Consider the following 21,703-nt stretch of genomic DNA (forward strand, 5'->3'; position numbering starts at 1 on the left):
ACCCAGTTCAGGCTGAAAGAAATATATTTCTATTTTTTCCAGAGTGTAGAACACTACTTTGCATACAAAAACCATCTCTGGGAAATTACAAAGTCATTTATATAGTTTGTTGTTGGGTTTTGCTTTTTTGCTATTGAGAGAAAAGAGGTAGAGAAAGAGGCTGAAGGTAGGGAAGGCTTGGGGAACAGAACCTTGTCTGGCCATTCCATAAAGTAAATCACCATTTCCAAAATTGATAGAGTAGTAAGAAACATTAAAGTTATAATCCCCTCTTCAAGGAGCTACCAGCTTAAGGAACCAAACACCACAACATATACTGCCTCTGGTCCCATAATAATGTGCAGGTGGGCCCTCTGCAAATTCCAGGGATGGTGCAGGTCTCTTAGCACATCCACCTGGTTCACTTACAGGTAATCCCCCCGACATGGTTTGGCTCTGTGTCCCCACCCAAATCTCATCTCGAATTATAATCCTCTGTGTCAAGGGAGGGATCTGGTGAGAGGTGACTGATCATGGGGCATTTTCCCCCTGCATGCTGTTCTCATGATAGTGAGGGAGATCTCATGAGATCTGATGGTTTAAATATGGTGGTTTCCCCCATGCTCGCTCTCTCTCCTGCCACCTTGTAAAGAAAGTGCTTGCTTCTCCTTTGCCTTCCACCATTATTATAAATTTCCTGAGGTCTCCCTAGCCATGTGGAACTGTGAGTCAATTAAACCTCTCTTGTTTATAAATTACCCAGTCTCAGGTAGTGTCTTTATAGCAATGTGAAAACAGATGAATACACCCCTTATTCAGAAATGTCAATTTCTGTCACTTAATTCTTTCTCTGGTTCTGCCCTTTTAGTTAGAATTGCTCTTAAATAGGGGGAAGTCTACTGGAGATCCACAAGCCTAAAATGATGTGAAATCTTGAACATTCGATCTCTGTACTACTACTTAAAATGACTGGGATTAAAATGACCATTGGAACCTCATACAATATTTAGAATCAGACCACAGCAGCGATTTCAACCATCAATGGCATTTTATTTTCGAAGTTTCTATGTATTACATAGGTATTAACTTCCTTCCTCTCCTGCTTCTCCCCACAAAATCCAGAAAATTATTTTTATACATAAACAACTGAACATATAAAAATCTTGGACCTAATTTCTCTAAAGTCTTGGGTTAAAAGAACTTGAGTGGCGCTTCTCCTTTCTGAGAGTACTACTTCTTAAGGAGGATTCATGGTCTGTCCTTTGCTCACTACAGATTTCTCCTCTTCTCTGGGAAAAAATGGTCAATGCTTCTGCTTCCTTTTAATAAATTAATTTCTTGATTATTATACATTATTATTATTCCCCACCTGACACCTTCTTAGAAACTTGATTGTTGGATGTGTTTTTCATTTGGCAAAAATTCAATGTGGCTTTGCGTGGGATGTCTGAAGTGTCAGAAACAGCACTGTTGATGTTCTGGTTTTGAGAGGGAAAATATATATAGAGATGCATACATTCCCTAGAAGAACAAATGTAAAAGACTGAAATAGGGCGTGCACAGAGCTAAGAGGGCTGATAGACACTACTTGGTTTGGAATTCTGTGGCTGTCAGCCATCAAGGACTGCAGTGTAGGCCAGAATATAAATCTCCTTAGGAAGAAGTTTGGTTAGGCAAAACCACTGAGAAATGACAGTGTCTGCTACATTGTTTGAAGTATATCAGAGCAGACATGCACAAGAAGCAGCATTATGGTTCATGTATAGTAAGTAGTCACCTATCGATAAACAGGGGCATTTGTGCAAATGCTCTGGCAACGTAGGCACTGGGGGAAGAGAAAAGAAGCATCCTATTAAAATGTACTTCCATCTCTAACTCACCCAAGACGCCAGGCTTCCTAAGCTTCATGATTTGCAAAGCCAAAATGAAATTTAGCATTACATGTCATTCTATGTCATCTAGAAGCTGGCTCACTGGGGCCATCTCAGAAGAGCTGCTCAAGAGGGTAGCAAGTCTACCCAGAAGGGTATGCCTTAATGATCTTCACATCGTCCACAGGGCGGTCCTGGGAGTTTGTTTCTACCATTCCCACGCGATTCACCATTCCTATGCCCTGGCACACTCGGCCAAAAATGGTGTGTTTGCCATCGAGCCACTGGGTGGGGGCGAGTGTCACAAAGAACTGGCTGCCATTGGTGTCTGGCCCCGCATTGGCCATTGCGAGAATTCCAGCCCCTGGTGGGAAAAAGGAAGACAGGAAAGAGTATAAATAACCCCACAGGTCCAGTGTAGAGCTGCTGCCCCATCCTAGGGATGAAAAAGCAGCCAGGACTTTGTTCTGGCCTCTGTCCAGACCCAGACAACCCCTCAGGGCAGGCTCTCTGCCCTGTACAAAGGCCATCACTACACTACTCTGGCGACTTCATCTTCCTCGTCCTCACCTATTCCCCAGCCTTGACCCCTGATGCTCACTAACTGTGGACCATGTTCCTGACTGCCCTCAAAAACCCAGCAAGGTTTCCTGTTTCTTTGAGGACACTTTTGATATCCTGTGACCTTTAACAAGTAGTTAGAGTCTAGAATACACCGACCAGTGCTCTGAATTGCTCAGAACTTTGTGAGAGGTGCCGCTTTCTCTAATCCACCAGGGCACTTCGTGGCGCCATGGCTGGGCAGCTATCTGGCACCATGCCACGGTGTCAGGCATTCACCTTGAACCATGGCCAAAAGAGTGAGCTTTTAAAATCCCCGTTCCTACCCAGTCCAGCCAAATTATACACTTACCCGTGAATTTCAAGTCTGGATGAAGTTCATCTTCAAACTGTTTGCCATAGATAGATGCACCACCTCGACCTGCCCGATTAGAAGATGATACATATGAATCAGCCAGTCACACATTCTATCTCACAGCAAGAATGATGGCCCAGGGTCAAAGGATTTCTCAGAGTAGAGGAAAGGAAAAGGCAGTGACACCTACCCCACTGCTAGGTATATTGCAACTACAGAATCTAGCACTAACAGCACATTCAAATCATTGGTTTCAATCCGATAAGACTTTTCTTTTCAAAATAACGCTATTTTTTCCTGCACATTAAAATAATACATGTTCACTATCAAAAAGGTAGAAAACAAAGAACATTATCAAAAGAACATTAAAATCCTCTGTAACCTAACCATCTAGAGATAACCACCATTCATAATCTGATGTGTTAAGAGGTTTCTTGATTTTTAACATTTTTATGAGTATTTTAGACATGAGTGCCCCAAGTCCTAACCCTGTGCCCATCACAGCCATTGCTAATCAATCAGTATTCTTCCCTGCTGAGCTAGATTTGCCTCTGAATGTTATCAACCCAGAACTCAGGCAGCTATTATTAATTAATCAGTAATAGCCCAAGAGTTGAAACCTATTTGCCACCCTTAACCTAGGTGATGGAAAATAAAATTCATTTAAGTTAAAGCTATCCAGCTGAAGGAGAAATAACTGGTAAGTGGCAATGTGGCAGAAAGGGACATTACAGTAGGCAGAGTCTACTGAGAGGTGAGGCAGTACATCATAAAGAGAAAACAGGGCCAGGTGTGGTGGCTCGCATCTAAAATCTCAGCACTTTGGGAAGCTGAGGTGGGAGGACTGCTTGAGGCCAGGAGTTTGAGCTGGGCAACAGAGCGAGACCCTGGCTCCACAAAATTTTTTTTTTTTTTTTTTTTTTTTAGAGATGGGGTCTCGCTACGTTGCCCAGGCTGGTCTCAAACTCCTGGCGTCAAGCAATCCTCCCTCCTTGGCTTCCCAAGTGCTGGGATTATAGGCGTGAACCACTGCACCTGGCTCACAAAAAAATTTTAAAATTCAGCCAGATGTGGTAGCACATGCCTGTGGTCCCAGCTCCTTGGGAGGCTGAAGCAGGAGGACTGCTTTGAGCCCAAGAGTTTGAGGTTATGGTGAGCTATGATCACGTCACTGTACTCCAGTCTAGGCAAGAGGCAAAACCTTGACTCTAAATAAATGAATATGGGGAAAATGAAGAAACATGGGATTGGGAATTATTTGTTAGCAGCATCACCACCAAATGTTATTTATATTATGCCCACAAGAGCAGGGTGCTGGGCTAGATACCCTAAGCTCAGGCAGGTTTTGCTCTAAGAGCAAAAGGATGTAAGTTAGGCCAGGTGCGGTGGCTCATGCCTGTAATCCCAGCACATTGGGAAGCCAAGGCAGGTGGATCACGAGGTCAGGAATTCGAGACCAGCCTGGCCAACATAGTGAAACCCCCGTCTCTACTAAAAATACAAAAAAAAATTAGCCAGGCATGGTGGCACACACCTGTAGTCCCAGCTACTTGGGAGGCTGAGGCAGGAGAATTGCTTGAACCCAGTAGGTGGAGGTTGCAGTGAGCCGAGATCATGCCATTGCACTCCAGCCTGGGTGACAGAGCAAGACTGTCTCAGAAAAAAAAAAAAAAAAAAAAAGGATGTAAGTTAAACATGGTTTTCTCATAGGAAAACATGTCAAAACAGGAGGCAACTTTCCTAACCAATACTAATCAATTACATAGTCAATCATATGCCTTACTGAACTACGTTGGTTTCTCCAACTTGAACAGTCACGACAAAACAGCCTAGAACAAAGTAAACACTGGATTGGTACTCTGCTTGCCCCGCAGCCCAGTGCTGGCAGCTCACTTCCTCTACTGCCTGCTATAAAAGTAGCACCAAGTCCACCCCCAAGGCCCCTGGGCATGGCTAAGGTGTTTCCATGGTAAAAATCCTTTGCTTTACCTTTTAGTCGGCTTCACCACAGGGAGCCTGTCACAGCCCCCGTTTCCTTTCCGGAAGAAAACACTGTTCTCATGCAAAGAGGAATGGGGGTGAATCCTAACAGACGAGGGGAAACCTCCCACTTGGCCCAGGCTACCTATGCTTCTGGAAAAATACTGAACCATACTAAACTGTGTAAAACTCATTCCAAAAATTCCAACCTGTCAGTATACTTCCAAACAGCAATTATATAACCAATACGTTCCCTCTGACTTGATCCTCCCCTTTGCTTGGTCCTTTGGCAACCACTAGAGTCAAGGTTCCTGGCTGGGGTTACCAGAGACTAGAGAGGGAGAGGGCTGTGGGGCTAGACGCCACAGAGGCCAGGCTCTGCGCGCAGGACTTGAGTGAGCAAGCTAAGGATTCAGTTCAGTAGTGCGCTGTCAGTCTGTGGCCTGAGCTTCAAAGTGTGGTCCCTGCAACCTGAGGGCTGCCAGAACAAAACCCCCAGGACTCTGCCCTCTAGGAATGGAAAACTATCACATAAACATCACCACAAACAAGAAGTGCATTAAGGAATAGGTCAGTCAAGAGTCACAGATGGGCTGGGTACGGCAGCTCACACTTGTAATTCCAGCACTTTGGGAGGCCAAGGCAGGCAGATCATGAGGTCAGGAGTTTGAGACCAGCCTGACCAACATGGTGAAACCCCATCGCTAATAAAAATACAAAAATTAGCCAGGCGTGGTGGCACGTGCCTGTAATCCCAGCTACTTGGGAGGCTGAGGCAGGAGAATCGTTTGAACCCGGGAGGCAGAGGTTGCAGTGAGCTGAGATCGCGCCACTGCACTCCAGCCTAGGCAACAGAGTGAGACTCTGTCTCAAAAAAAAAAAAAAAAAAAAAAGTCACAGATGAAGTGGGAATCAGAGGATACAGGAGGAAAGAGCATGGAGATCCCCTTTACTCAATAGGCAGAGTTTTCATAGTATCTTACTCATAATATGTTATCTTTTCATAACCCAATTCAACTCAGTAGGGTTTGCAGCAAAATGTCAGAAAAACAAATCATTCTAATTCAAACATTCCTCTGGGCACGCGGAATAAGTGAGAGGTGACAGAGGGACAGAGAATGATTAAAGAGTTCTCCAGTGCAGAGCATACTACTCAGATGTCAATTATCAGTTAGAAAGCCAACAATTTGGAAGCTTTGCAGGTTCTGTGCCTGGTCTAGCACAGACACAATGAAGATAGGCACAGACCTGTTTTCTAGTGTGTGTGTGTGTGGTTTTTTTTTTTTTTTTTTTTTTTTTTTTGAGACAGAATCTCACTCTATCACCAGGCTGGAGTGCAGTGGTGCGATCTCGGCTCACTGCAACTTCCGCCTCCCAGGTTCAAGCGATTCTCCTGCCTCAGCCTCCTGAGTAACTGGGACTACAGGCGCCCGCCACCACGCCCGGCTAATTTTTGTATTTTTAGTAGAGACGGGGTTTCACAATGTTGGCCAGGATGGTCTCAATCTTGACCTCATGATCTGCCAGCCTCGGCCTCCCAAATGCTGGGATTACAGGCGTGAGCCACCACGCCCGGCCAAGACCTGTTTTCTAACCTTTGATTACAGGTTAGAAAAGAACCTTCAAGATTCTTTTCTGGCCAGGTGCAAGTGGCTCACACCTATAATCCCAACACTTTGGGAGGCTGAAGGGGGCGGATCTCTTAAGCCCAGGAGTTGAGACCAGCCTAAGCAACATGGTGAAACCCGTCTCTACAAAAATTAGCCAGGCGTGGTGGTGCGTGCCTGCAGTCCCAGCTACAGGTACTCAGGTGGCTGAGGTGGGAGGATCACTCAAGCCCAGGAGGTCGAGGCTAGAGTGAGCTGTGATTGCGCCATTGCACTCCTGTCTGTCTCCAAAAAAAAGATTCTTTTCCTCTTCTGTCCTCTGTCCTCTCTTGGGATCATTTATTCAATGTATTTATTTCAGACACGCAAACATACAAAGAATAATATGACCAACATCTATGACCACCTCCACCCCCAAGAAATAAACTATTGCAAATCCAGCTAAGACCCCACGCACACACCCCACTGCATCTCTCCCCACCACTCATTCTCCTAAGAGCTAACAGCTGATTCAAAGAATCACATTTTCCTCTCAGGTAAACACTATTCTGACAAGAATTTGGCATTTCCATGCATTTTCTTTTTTACTACACATATATGTATCCCTAAAAAAAAAAAAGTATTGCTGTTTTGCATGTTTTTAAGCTTACATAAGTGGTATTACACTTTATATATTCTCAACACTGTTTGAGAGACTCATCCACTTTGTTCCAGGCAGGTCTCTGTACTGTTCACCTCACTGTATGACCATAATGCTCTGTCTTATCTTTTCTGGTGTTGATATTGAGGATCTTTCCAATGTTTTGGCTATTATCGACCATGCTATAAAAACTATTCTTATACCATCTCCGAAACTCAAGTGCAAGAGCTCTCGGGGGCCAATACCTCACAGGGGATACATAGGGTCATAGTTTGAGTACTTCATCATTGCTAGATTTTTCTAAATGCCTTATTGAAAAGGAGGAACCAACATGCACCCCATCCCGCAGCACTCTCACTCTTACTGCTCTAGGTCCTTCTGTCAGTCTGAGAAGTGTGAGACCTCTTGTGGTGTTTTAAACTGCATTTCTCTGAAGTTTGGCATAATTTCATGTTTACTGGCTTATTTAGCTTGTCCCCTCTGTGAACGGCCACTCAGTGGTATGACGTTTTGGAATTGATACATACAGTCATCCCTTGGTATACTCAGGGGATTGGTTCCAGGATCCCTGTGACACCAAAATCCCTGCACGCTCAAGTCCCGCTGTGGGCCCTGAGAAAACTGTATGGACCTCCATGGTTCAAACCCATGTTGGTCAAGGCTCAACTGTATACTATGGATACTAATCCTCTGTCAGTGAATGTTTTGCAAATACCTTCTCCCAGTTAACTTTTTTCACTCTTTTAATGGGATCTTCCAATGAACAGAACCTTTGCAGTTAAAATTCCTTAACCTTCTTCTTTATGATCTGTGTTCTTTTTTTTTTATTATTATTCCTTTTTTTTTTCTGAGAGAGAGTTTCGCTCTTGTGGCCCAGGCTGGAGTGCAATGGTGCCATCTTGGCTCACCGCAACCTCCGCCTCCCAGGTTTAAGCAATTCTCCTGCCTCAGCCTCCCGAGTAGCTGGGATTACAGGCATGCACCACCATGCCTGGCTAATTTTGTATTTTTGGTAGAGATGGGGTTTCTCCATGTTGGTCAGGCTGGCCTCAAACTCCTGACCTCAGGTGATCCGCCTGCCTCGGCCTCAAAGTGCTGGGATTACAGGTGTGAGCCACCGTGCCTGGCCTGTGTTGTTTCTTAAAAACAAAACACAAAAAACCCTTTTCTCACCCCTGTGACTCCTGTGATGTCCCTTCCTCCTCCTCTTAGTCACTGTGGAAACCTGTCAAAATGATGTCTAAGGCATGGGACATGCAGTGTCTTATACCAAGATGACCATACTTGGTGCTACTTGTCCCCGCCCCTCCCACCCCACAGTTGATGGGACAATAGATTAATATCCAGCCCCACAGATGGTCAGTGGCCTATAAGGAGATCCAGTGGGGCACCTGACACCTTGACACCAGAGGGCAACTGACCAATCAAAGCCTCTCTTCTGGCAAGAGCGCCTCTAACAGACACTGTCCGTCAGTAGTCTCCTGAGCATCCCCAGCCTCCTCCTCCACAGCCTGCCTCAACCTCAGAGACAAAAAAGGCAGGTGCTGACAAGTCCATTTTGCAGACAGGCGTGGCCAGATGACCCAGTTGTGACTTACTGATACAAACAGAAGTCGCTGAGTCAAGCTTCTGAGAAAGCTACAGCTTTCCTGATAAAAAGGGACAAACACACTCTTTTGTCCTTCATCTACAGCTCTTTCCCATTTTCCTTCTTTGAAAGTAGGGTGATGCCAGAACAGCAGCAGCCATCTTGGAACCATAAGACTAACAAGTTCAAGACCAAAGGCCAACACATTACGAATGAAGTGGGGAAAAATATGGCAAGCCTAGATCCCTGACAACTCTTCTGGGCCGGTGAAGAGATGACAATAACTGCTCACTTCCAGACGTTCTGTTGTGTAAGAAAAAACAGCCTGTGGGATTAGGTTTTCTGTTACTTGTAGCCAAAAAGCACTGCTACCTGACACAAACACTTTGTTAATATACCAGATGGAAACAATGCCACAGTCCTCCAAGGGGCTTTGTGGTTCTGAAGATGCTGTCTTCTCTTTCTCACTTGCCTTTGGGGTCAGAGATGTCTGGATTCCAGTTCTGACCCACCAGTTACTGTTTAACCTTAATCAAGACACTTTCTCTCCAAGCCTCAGTTCCCCTGTCTGCAAAATGGGAGTAGCAGTAACACCTATGTCTCACAGGCTTGTTATGAGAATTAAATGAGACAGCATATGGAAGCCATTTAGTGTGTAACATGAGGCAAACACACAGTAGTGTCAGTGATGAAGAGCCCCTTTAACTGAGGTAACCCGAGCATTTTCTCTGAGAAGCTGCTGGTCATGATTCAAAGTGCCACCTTGGGAGGCAGCCTGCCTGGGTTTATTCAGTTCCTCTGTGCTCGAATTTCCACCACTCCCTCGCTGCTGCTCACTCTTTGAGGAGAGCCTTGCTTCTTATTTCACTGAGAAGGAATTATCAGAAGAGAACTTTCACATGCTCTCACCACCAAAGCCCCTTCCCTTCCTACACCTCTACCCACCTCCCTTCCCTAAGACGCTGTGTGAATAAGCTGTCCATGACTGTCCTACCACCACGTACCCAATCCCGCTCACCTTTAAAGAGCTCAGCAACTACAACCTCCCCGCCTCCAGTAGACCAATTTTTCTTTCTAATGGATCATTCCTGTCAGCATTTAAACGTGTGATTGATATTTCCTATTTTAAAAAACAAAACTCTATTTCCAAGTATCCTCCTATTTCTCTACATCCCTTCATGGAAAAACTCCTTGAAAAAGCTGTCAACACCCAGTGTCTCCACTTCTCCCCATTCTGGCTTGAACATGCTCCATTCAGACTTTTGCCCCTCATCGCTCCGCTGAAACTGCTCTTGTCAAGGTCGCCAGTGACCTCCACGTGGTTATACCCAGTGGTCAATCCTCAGCGCTCACTTTACTTGATCCACACTCAATGTCCCCTTCTGCTTGAGCTACTGTCTTCCTTTGGCTTCCACGACTCCACATTCTCCTGGTGTTCCTCACTGCTCACTGGCAGCTGCTCCTCCTCCGCCCCTCTGCTTTCACAGGTGTTACTCAGGCCTGCGCTGCTGTGTGAAGACCTTCCTTTCCAAACCTGGCTCCCTGCCCCTTTATCTTTCACAGGTGTTACCCAATAAACCTCTATCTTGGTGTTTGCTTCCCAGAGGACCAGAACTAACACAGCTGCTGTCACCCTAGTTCAAATGACAAACATCTCCAGCTTGATTAGGAATAAAAGCTTCCCACTGGTCTCCTTGCTTCCAGCCTTGCCTCCCTCTTTCCCCACCCTCTCTATTCTTCACATTGTAGCCGGAGAGATCCTTTTCAAACAAGCCTAATCGCAGCACTCCCCTGCTTGACACCCTCCATCAACACTGCATCACTCTGAGAACAAAATCCACAATCCTCACCACAGCTTACAACACCCCCCACGATTGGGCACTCTGCTACTCTCTGAGCTATCTCCTGCCACTCTCTCAGGTGTTCCAGCTACACTGGCTCCTGTGCCGTTTCCTGCCAGGCACACTCTGGTCTAAGGCCTCTGGCTGCTGTTCTCTTCGGAGTGCCCTTGGCCTGGACGGTCTCATGGATCACCACTTCATTTCATTCAGAACTACGTTCAAATGCTCTCAGAGAGGTTCCCCTAATCACACTCTCCAAACCAGCACTTCCCTCACCCTCTAGCCTAGTGGTTCTCAACGGGGAGTGATTTTGACCCCTGGCGACAGTGGGCAATGTCTGGAGACAATTTGGGTTGTCACACTGAGTGGTTCTATCAGTATCAAGCAGTTAGAAGCCAGCATGAAGCTAACCATCCTTCAATGCACAGGACAGCACCCCCTCCAACAAAGAATCATCCAGCTCTAAATGTCAATAGTGCCTACGTTGAGAAATCCCGTTCCATCCCAACAGTACATTCTTTTTTCCATATCATCTGCCATCCCTGAGAGTATATTATGTATGTACTTTTTCATTCTCCGTCTCTCACCAGAATGAGAGCTCCACGAAGGCTTTCTTATTCACTGTTGCATCCCCAGCTTTTAGAAGAGTGCCTGGCCTACAGAAGGAGTCTAATAGGTATTTGTTAAATGAATTGACAATCAAAAAAAATAACAGTCACATTTGTTTGAGCTCCCACTCTGTGTCAAGCCCATGCTAACCACTGTACCAACATCAGCTCATTTACTACTCACAACCAGCCTAAGAGGTGCATGTAACCACACTCCCGACAGGTGAGCTGGCTCAGCAGGGTAAGGCAACTCCTCTACATTTAGTAAGTGTTCATGTGAAGCACAAGGCAAGCCCAAGCTCCACAGTCCTGCTCTCCACCCTGAACCAAACTGTCTTGCCATAGTCCACAGCTGGACGAAATTTCCTCAGATTTTTCTTATCCCAGACTCAAGAGTCCCAAATGGTCCCTGAGTCATGTTCAATCAAATCTGAACTCCTCTGTCTAGGAGTCTCCATTAACTGGCCCCAAACTGCTCCTTACTGTCCCCTAAACAGGCAGTTCGGAGATCTGTAAATTTTACAGGGGCCTTTGAATCACATTTGATGCATTTGTTCTGGGTGTGGAGAGGTGGCTGGGTGATGTCACAAGAGCCAGTCTGGAGTGGAAGATGTGACACCTGGGGTGGCGGGCTCCCTCCCTGCCCCTGCATGCCTCTGTCACTCCTGCCCTGTACCCACCCTTCTTCCTAAATTCAAAATGCTCTTCCCTCTATTTCCCAAGACCCATCTTGCATACGCCTCCTTCCCATCCTAATTTCATTCCATTGTGCTTTTTCCCTTATTATGAATTACTCCAACCTATATTATATACATAATCCACACCATACTATCATACATTTGCATATTTATATTATCCCATTCTAGTTGTTTCTTATAATTAATAGTTTGTTTCCTGGCAGGGCAGGGAACTGCAAAGAAAAAGAAAATGCCTTGGCTTTTAATGCTTAAGTGCTTCTCCCAGGCCTTAGAATAGCACAGGATACCCAGCAGACTCTTGGCAAATACTCATCAAATGAATAAAATTAACAGAGCTTGCTGTTCAACACGTTACATTTCAGGTGTTCCTGGGGCTACCAAGAGGAGAGATGAAATCAAAGTGAGAGTGACGCACAGGATAATCAGCATATAATTAATCACAGCAATCACAGCAGCTGGTGAGCACTGTGAGGCCAAGTGCAGAGCAGGAAGAGCTAAAGGAAGAACTTGACAGGATGTTATGTCTTACAGAGAGGAGAGAAAGGTTAGTAGAAACAGATAAAAGACACTCAGAGAGCTGAGGAAAGAGCCTCTATAGTTATTATAATATGGGAAAGCTGAAGGTAAAAAAAATGGTTTAAAATGAAATGAAGCAGGAAGTCTAAGGGTATTTGAATTGACAAGGCATCTGGCAAAGATGTATTACAAGAAAGCATGTGGAAAGAATGGTTCCACAGTAGTCAGACTGAGGGACAGCTGGGAATGGAAGTGGTACATCAAGTTGCTGAAGAGCCCAGGATGTCATTTGCTGCCCATCTGAGATGTTTAGCAAAAAACGTGTTACCTAATCAGCTAGAAAATATGAAGTAGTGACCCAGGAGAGCCTAACTCCTGCTTGCCTTCCACCACAGACCTGCCAACAGGCTGCTCAATCATTCATTATACTTGAGGCTGGGTGCAGTTATTTGAAGATCTTTTGAGTGATTCAATTTCATTAAAATTACACCATGGAGATGTGACATTATGAAGGATCATGAACCAACTACAGAAATATAGAAAAGCTCTGGCATGAGCAACTCACACCTGAGTCACTTCCAATGCTTGTACCCTAATCATGGACTCTCAGTTCACTGGTATTAAGAATTAAAATTTATTTCATAACAACAGGAGGGGGAGAGAGGAAGAAGACAGGAGAGAAGTACATCGAAGTACCGACGGAACCTTTTCAGACAAAGAAAGTAGAATGAAGCAGGACTAGACTCTGCCTCCCTGTTGTGCCAAACCCCTATTGACTCCAATGGGGATGGCATCAGGTTCAATAGGCCGAAGAGACCTAATGCCAGCAAACGAGACATGGGGTTTTATTGGGGACTTACATACAGGGGAGAGAGTCCAATAGTGGTGGAGAACCACAATGGCTTGCAAAAAGCATGAAGTTTATATAGCATTTCCACTTAGCACCTTCTCCCTAACAATCTCCACCTGGCAATCTTCATTCAACTCATAACTCGGGGCCTCAACCCGTGTGCAGCCCATGTTTCGCAGGATGAGCCAGGGGCTCAGATGTCCCTTTACAGACAAGGAAGGAACCTCCAGGTTGGCTACTCCTGGATTCCCTAGCTCAGAACACATATTCAGATGTGTCTGCCATACAGGGTCATTCTAAGGGTATGCTTCAGTTATTGCTATCAGGCACGTTTACCACATGCTCCCAACACCCAATAAAGTGAACACACAAAAATTAAAAATTACAAAGTCAAAAGTTCACCAGCATCAACCAAATAAGAAAGGGGAAACAAACATACTAAAATTGTAAAAAGAGTCAGCCAAGAGGAAAAAATAGAAAATTCTTCCATCTGTGTTCCCTGAAACTAGTAACCAGGAAAGAAATGTCATGCTGAGATTCTCACAAATACCTTCCGATTCTGAGAAGCCAACAGGGGAGTGGGTGAGCAGCTCTGAAAGGAAAGCCCTTGAGGGCAGAAGCCCACACATATCACAGGGGCTCGGGAGTGGCAGGGCGGGCACGCAGGGCTGGCCACCTTCCAGGGTGCTGGGCCATACTTGGGGACTACCCAGAGCCTGGAGTGGTGGCAGAGGGACACCACTGGCTGGTGGAGGGGGCTCTGGGACAAGACTTTAAGGAAGTCTGGGAAGATAGAACAGAGGCTAGCCCTCCCACAAGGGGCTCGCTCAGCATGAGCTGAGCTCCAGTTCTCTCCCACACCTCTTCAGGCTAGAATAGAATAGAGAGAAAGCAGCCTAACATTTGAAGTGGGGAAGACAACCAGTTCTACATAAGTGGGGAGAATGACAAGGAGACTCCACTTACACCGTATCTGAGCAAGTAAAAGGTGGGGATAATGTAGGTGCTGACATCAAGCATGGATAAGATGAAAACAAATGGCATGGAAACTAGGCAAACATACCACAACCAACAGAAGGACAGAAAGGAGGAGGGGAGAAAGGAAAAGAAAACCCAGGAACTCAGCCTGGGAGAAAGTGGCTTCTCCATGGCTATCTCAAGCTATGGATGATTCAAGAGAAGTAAAAATCTAATATAACAAAAGCTCAAAGACAAGAAAATACACCACAGAATAAGATGAAAAGATTGCAGAGCGAAGGAAACAAATTTAGATTCAAATAGCATCAGTAATGAGCTAGTAGATAAATTAGAGCAGTAAAGAACAGAATAGAAATGACTGAAAATTAAGTAAGGCACAGAGTAAAGGTCTGAGATTATTTTAGTGAATGCAGGGAAAAAAGAAAAAAAAATCCTATCACACAATCAAAAGAAATATGATAGATATGGAAGGCAAAGGTGATGAAACAAATAACTATATTTCCTGAAATAGAAAATCCAGTAAGTATAACAGAGAAAATATTCAGAAATATAAATCAAAAAATTAGCCTAATGTGAAGGAAGGAGTAAATCTGGCCTCAGTATTCTCCAAAACCATATTCAAAAACCAGAAGGCAGCCAGGCATGATGGCTCATGCCTGTAATCCCAACATTTTGGAAGGCCGAGGCAGGAGGATCACTTAGGCCCAGGAGTTTGAGACCGGCCTCAGCAACATAGTGAGACCTCAACTCTATAAAAAATTTAAAAATTAGCGAGGCATGCTGGTGAATGCCTGTAGTCTTAGCTACTCGGGAGGCTGAGGTGGGAGAAATGCTTGAGCCCAGGGGATGGAGATTGCAGTGAGCCATGATTGTACCACTGTACTCAAGCCTGGGCCTAGGTGACAGAGCAAGATCCTGTCTCCAAAAAACAACAACAACAAAAACAAACAACAACAAAAAACCAAACCAGAAGGCAATTGATCAGAAATGTCTAAAAAGATCTCAGAATACTATACCCAGTTATGGTCTTTTTTTCTTCCTTTTAAACATTTTTATTTTATTTTAATTTATTTATTTAGAGATAGTGTCTCACTTTGTCACTCAGGCTATAGTGCAGTGGGCACAATCATGGCTCACTGCAGTCTCAACCTCCCAGGTTCAAGTGATCCTCCTACCTCAGCCCCCAGTAGCTGGGATTACAGGCATATGCTACCATGCCCAGCTAATTTTTTATTTTTTGTAGAGATGGGGTCTCACCATGTCACCCAGGCTGGTCTTGAACTCCTGAACTCAAGTGACCCTCCCGCCTCAGCCTCCAAAGTGCTAGGATTACAGGTGTGAGCCACCATACCTGGCCTAAAAAATTTATTTTAAAAAAGGAATTTATCTCTTACAGTTGTGGAGGCTGAGAAGTCCAAGGTCAAGTGGCCACATTTGGTGAGAGCCTTCTTGCTGGTGGGGGTTCTGTGAAGTCCCAAAGTGGCACAGCGCATCACCCAGTGAGGGGGCTGAGCACGCCAACATGCTATCTCTTTTCAAGTATAAAAGCAACAGGCAGAAATTCTCAAACATGAATGAACTTAAAAATACAACACATTCCAGCTCTTGTAACAAAAAACCACTGGACAAATGTGATCCTTGAGCATTCTGAAAAAAAAACCCAAAAAACCACTAGACAAGAAATCCTGCCCTCCAGCACTTGTGAAGGTAAAAGCGAAGCAAGTTGTGAACATTAAATACACTGAAACATAGGACCCACACTGTAGCTGAAGGAATGATGAGTGCAGAACAGATAATAATAAAACTAACAACAAAAATTGAGGTCGGGGAAAAATAAGAATGGGTAGAAATTTAAGTACTAATTGCCTCATCTTTCATCGTAGGAAGTCAAATATTCTGTTCTATATATATGAAATTAAATGTAGTATGTTCTGTTTTAAAAACAATAGCTTATATATCCTATTTTTTTGAAACTATTTCCATTTATCCTGTCATCCCTTAAACCAGACATGATGGGCACCAAAAGTTAACACTGTTCCTTTCTGAAAGGTGGGATATTTAGGGATTAGTTAATGATGGTTAGAAATCTTTAGGAGCTATGCTTATGAATGATTTTTCCCCTTTTCTCTGCTTTCTTATATATTCTGTATTTTGAAATGCATCCATATACATTAAAAAAAAACACACACAAAAAACCCAAAAACCTGAATGCTTCTGACCATAGATGATAAATCATGAGACAATTAAGAATGACAAAAAAGAACAAGACTGAGAAAAGACTCGGCTACAGAGAAAACCAAACTTGTTTAAAGGCAAATGAGCAGAAATTAGCAGAGAAAAAGCAGACTGAGAAGCAAGGGCCCTTGAAATGAGTAAGGGTTCCACCAGTTCACTAATAAACCCCATCTAAATGCCAGTAACTCCCAAATTAATACCTCCATACCAGGTCTTTCCCTGAACCACATATTCCTATCCAACTACTTACTCATGAGCATAGTTGGCCCTCCCTACATGTGGGTTCTACATTCATGGATTCAACTAACCGCGAATGAAAATATCTGGGGGCGAAGCATCTGTACTGAACATGTATAGAACTATTTTTCTTGTCATTACTCCCCAAACAATACAGTACAACAACTATTTACATAGCATTTACATCTTGCCCCTACATCTATTCTCTAAACAGCAGCTAGAGTGATCCTTTTATTTATTTATTTATTTGAGAGGGAGTCTCAATCTGTTACCCAGGCTGGACTGCAGTGGTGCGATCTTGGCTCAATGCAACCTCCATCTCCTGGGTTCAAGCAATTCTCCTGCCTCAGCCTCCCGACTACCTGAGATTACAGGTGCCCACCACCCCGCCCAGCTAATTTTTGTATTTTAGTAGACACAGCGTTTCACCATGTTGGTCAGGCTGGTCTTGAACTCCTGACCTCAAATGATCCAACTGCCTCGGGCTCCCAAAGTGCTGGGATTATAGGCGTGAGCCACCGTGCCCAGCCTAGAGTGATCCTTTTAAAGCATAGATCAGATCATGTCTTTCCTTTGCTCAAAACTCTCCAATGGCTCACATCTTACTCAGAATAAAACCCAGTCTCTACCATGCCCTATAAGGTACCATATCTTATGATTTCCAGCACGGGTTCCTGCCTCAGGGCCTCTGTGTTTGCTCTTCCCTCCATCCAAAATGTTCTCCCCACAGTTACAAGGTTCACTTTCTTACTTCATTCAGATCTCTTCTCCAATAATGTCAGAGAGGAGTTCCCTGACTTTTCTACTGGAATTCCACCCCCACGCCATTTTCCTGCTTCATTGAGAGCAATAATTCTGTCTCTTTGTTTATAGGTATCTCCCTAGAGCTTAAAAAAGTATCTGACACGAAACACATACTCAATATTTGTTAAATGAATGAATCGATAAAAGAACCCAGGATTTTATTATTCTCAAAATATTATAAAGTCTTTCCTTCTTATTGATCAGATACTTGCATCACTATAATTCAGACAAATATTATTTGTTCTTAGTGAGCAGTACATGTAAGTTATGAAAAACTCTACCAAGCCTAGGAGTAAATGTTGGTTTCTGGTCAATTCCACACGTGTGTTCGATGAAGGCAGGCGTTGTCACCAGAATCAACCAACACAGACCTTAGTAAGTGGAAAAGAGAGCTCTGGCTGCCTTATCACCTATTTATGACAGAGACTTCAGAAACTAATGTTGGCTTTAGAAAAAAAGACGAAAAGGAAAAAAAAAAAAAGAAAACATAAACTAATGTTGGCTTAACTGTACCTGTCCCTGTTGGATCACCTCCTTGGATCATGAAGTCTTTGATAATTCTGTGGAATTTTGTGCCATTGTAGTAACCTCGACGAGCCAACTCAGCAAAGTTCTTACAGGTCTTTGGAGCATGCTTCCAGTACAGCTCCAGCACAATGATTCCCATGCTGCAGAGGGAGAGGACAACAGCTCCAGTAAAGAAAAAGGTCAGGGCAGACAGGAGTATTATGGGACTGCTCCAGGACTCTTGATTTTCAAGCTTGTAAGTCATGAAATTGTGATAACTACTGGATTTCATGCTCAGCAAAGGAAAAGACCACAATGCAAGTAACATAAACACCAATTATCTTTTTTGAGTAAAACATGCAGGTGTTCTGGGTACTTCTTTTCAGCAAAATAACAAGCATGGAGAACTCAAAATTCTAATACTATATATATATATGTGATTATCTGAAACCAATATAACCAACCCCTAAATTAGGAAAAAAATTCTTACACTTAATTTTTAATTTTTTTTAAAAAAGAGACATTAAAATATCAGGAGTTCATATTTAGAAGTTTCTGGGTGGGGGTAGGGACTGGGTAGATGGAAAATAGGAAGATGTTTAATGAATACCTTTTAAAAACTTTTGTATTTTTGATCCATGTAAATATATTACCTATTCAAAAAATTTTAATAAAAGGTACAGTTTGTGTTTGTTTGGGAGGGAGTATAACAAAGGCAAAACCTGGTAACTTTGAATCTTTGCACCTACCCAATAGGATGAGTGCTTTTTCCTCCCCAGTACTACTAAAAGATAAGGAAGAGGCAAGAGACAGGACGAGTGCCTTCCCCTCTACTCCAGCACATAAGTAGACTTCAAGCTCCAAGGATGTGACAATTTTTTTTTTTTTTTTGAGAAAGGGTCTCCTCTGTCACCCAGGTTACAGTGCAGTGGCACAATCTCAGCTTATTGCAACCTCCGCCTCCCGGGCTCAAGTGATCCTCTCACCTCAGCCTCCTGAGTAGCTGGGACTACAGGCACGCATCACCAAGCTCAGCTAATTTTTTGTATTTTTTTGTAGAGATGGGGTTTCGCCATGTTGCCCGGGCTTGTCTTGAACTCCTGGGCTCAAGCAATCTACCTGCCTTGGCCTCCCAAAGTGCTGGATTACAGACGTGAGCTATGGCACCTGGCCAGATGTGAGAATTGAGTCAACTCTGTATAGTCTGGATACCCAGTGCCTTGCACAGTGTAAACACTCTATAAATATATGCAGAATGTGTTAGAAAATAGCTAACAGCCTTTCTGCCTGCAATTCATCTTTCACACTGCTCCCATTCAACACAGATTGACAGTTACTCTGTGCGTGGTACTGTTTTCCTCATGAAGCTTACATTCTGGTGGATATTTTCAAAATACAGAAAGTAGCCTTTTGGAAAGACAATCAGGAAGTATATACACAATTCTGAAATGTGCATACCTCAGCAATTTCAACTTCTAAGTATCCTCTAGGAAAATATGCAAAAGTGCCTAAGGATACAATATGTGCAAGGATGTTCATCTCAGTATTTGTCATAGCCAGAAAAAAAGGAAGCAACTTAAATGTCCTTGAAATAGGAAATGCCTAAAATATCAACTATCCATACTATGGGCAGCTACCTGAATTACTGAGTGAAAGAAAACCAAGTTACAGAAAAACTTACATACAGTATGATCATATGATGCCATTTTTTTGTTAAAAAAAAACATAAGAGAGAGGTTTATATGTACATAGAAAAAGGTCTGGATAATCATCCAACAAACTGTTGATGGTGTTTTCAGGAAGGAGGTAGCTTTCACTTCTTACTCTGTATGTCTACATTGCTTGGATTTAACAATTTATTTTGTAACTTTAAAAAATACCAACAGGAGAATTCAGAAATTACAGGTTGGAGCCTGAAGATGTAGAATTTTGCCATATAAGAAGGTGGCGAAGATGGCCAGGGAGCATGAAATGAACAGCATGAGCAAATAGAGAGAGGACTGACAGAACTCTGCGTTAGCTGAAAGAAGCAATGGGCAAGAACAGAAAGGCAGAGGACCTTGGCTGGTCCATGGCTGTTGAGGGGAGAATGGCAGGTAGACAAGGGCCAGATGAAAAAAATCACCTTGAATGTCAGGATTAATAAGTTTTTACTTTATACTGTTATAGCAGCGAGACGTTATTAAAGGTTTTTGAGCAGGATCCCTTCCTTGTCCTACTTTGTAAAGATCACTTTGAGCTTTTTCCAAAGAGGCAATGGAATGAATAGAGCTAAAGAATCTAGCAAGGTGAGACGGGCACACCAGGCTCCAAACGAGGTTCTTCCAATTACTAGCTGTGTGGCTTTGGTCAAGGCTTTAATCTGTAAATTCCGGCGTTTCCTCCTGCTAATATTGAAAGGGAGAAAGTTAAATAATACCTTCATGATTTGGGTTGCTAAGATTAAACTAAATGAGATGACATACAGCGGGGCATGGCGCCAGCAGGTTGGTTACCACATCACTCCTTGATAGTGGGGAAAATGTGCTTCTTCCTGTATTTTATTGGAATTTGTTTCTACAACTGTACTACTTATCACGTAATGTTTACATGTCTGTCTCTTTCATTATACCGTAAGCTCCTAAAGGCAGGGCTGTCTGTGTTTTATCTACCTCTGTATCCTCAGAATTCATATCCTATGTGCCTGGCTTGCGGACTCATTACACGCTTGTTAAATGAATGAATGAATGAATGAATGAGCGGACTGGAGGAAGGAGGACACTCAGGCAGCTGTTGCTGACACCTCAGCACAAGAGCCCGCGGAGCTTGGACGCGGGCGATGGAGGTCCCCTCTCAACCCTCTGGGGGCCGTCTCGGCCGCTGCTCCACGCCCCTCCACGTGGAGGCCGGCCTCCCGGAGGAACGCGCCAGGAACGGACACCCGTGGTGAGGCCCGGGCTCCGCGTCTCCTCTGCCAGCCCCAGAGGCCCGAACCCCCTCACCTGGTCTCCAAGTAAACGTTGGGTGGCTGCCAGGAATCTGGGGGAATTGCCGCCATAGCGAAGCCGGCGGCGGAATGCTTGTCTAGCAATTGCTACTTCCGGCGTCGATTAGCTGGGGACCTGCCGCTACTGCACACTTCCGGTCCCCGCCGTTCAACCCTTTCGATACCAGGATTTGGGTGGCCAGGACAAGGAAGAGGACGGTCCCTTCTTCCAATGCCGGGAAGCTGGGGTGGGAGACGAGAAGAAGCTGGGCGCAAGTACAGAGGAAAATGCAAACTTCATTCGCGGTGGTCTCCAAGTGGCGATACCGCGCCACTCTGGGCGATCTGATTGGTTCGTTTAGGCATGGAAGGCGGGAACAACCAGAAAAGCTGCGATCTGGTTGGAGTTATGTCCTAATATTAAATTCGAAGAATTTCTTAGTCTCACAATTGGGCAGGGACGGGAAGGGGAGGCAGAGAATGAAAGGGGATAGTTTAGAGATGCCAGTAAAGAATTTTTGTAAGGCGCTGTACGATGTACACAGTGCTTGCACTTTCTTATCTACTCCACAATTCTATAAGTAGATAGTATTATTACCATTTTTCAGATCTGAAAATAGACTCGGCAGTTAATACTTGTTTTTCCATAGTCATAAAGCAAATCTGAGCCTGCAGAATCCAAAGACGAGGAGTCTGAGGAGAAAAGAGAGGGAAGGGGCAGGAAGAAAATGGGAGATAAAGAAAGGAAGAGACAGGAGAAAGCAGGACAAATGGATCAGAGCAAGAACAAGGCTTAACATTGGCTGAGATAGATGGTACCTGAAAGTTGTTAGGAGGGTTTGCGCAGGGCGCGAGGAACAGAAGCAAATTAGAGGAGCTATAA

At 44.2% G+C, this 21,703-nt stretch overlaps 1 protein-coding gene across 1 annotated transcript; it reads right to left on the reverse strand.

Moving 5' to 3' along the window:
* Positions 1-1,008: 1,008 nt before the first annotated feature.
* Positions 1,009-21,166, reverse strand: PPIL1 (peptidylprolyl isomerase like 1). Its single transcript, XM_024248037.3, has 4 exons — positions 20,837-21,166; positions 17,862-18,016; positions 2,764-2,832; positions 1,009-2,214 (listed from the first exon to the last, which is right to left on the reverse strand). Exons 1-4 carry the CDS (start codon positions 20,890-20,892, stop codon positions 1,994-1,996), a joined length of 501 nt encoding a protein of 166 aa, XP_024103805.1. The 5' UTR covers positions 20,893-21,166; the 3' UTR covers positions 1,009-1,993.
* Between the last annotated feature and the right edge of the window lie 537 nt (positions 21,167-21,703).

Source organism: Pongo abelii, chromosome 5 (assembly GCF_028885655.2).
Source record: "Pongo abelii isolate AG06213 chromosome 5, NHGRI_mPonAbe1-v2.0_pri, whole genome shotgun sequence".
In the NCBI taxonomy this organism is placed as follows: domain Eukaryota; kingdom Metazoa; phylum Chordata; class Mammalia; order Primates; family Hominidae; genus Pongo; species Pongo abelii.

Excerpts from the sequence above, each read along its gene's own strand:
- PPIL1 (XM_024248037.3), bottom strand. The coding sequence starts at position 20,892 with ATGGCGGCAATTCCCCCAGATTCCTGGCAGCCACCCAACGTTTACTTG. Across the intron at positions 18,017-20,836 it reads AACGTTTACTTGGAGACCAG|CATGGGAATCATTGTGCTGG; the intron begins GTGAGGGGGTTC and ends CTCCCTCTGCAG. Across the intron at positions 2,215-2,763 it reads TCCAGACTTGAAATTCACGG|GGGCTGGAATTCTCGCAATG; the intron begins GTAAGTGTATAA and ends TTTTCCCACCAG.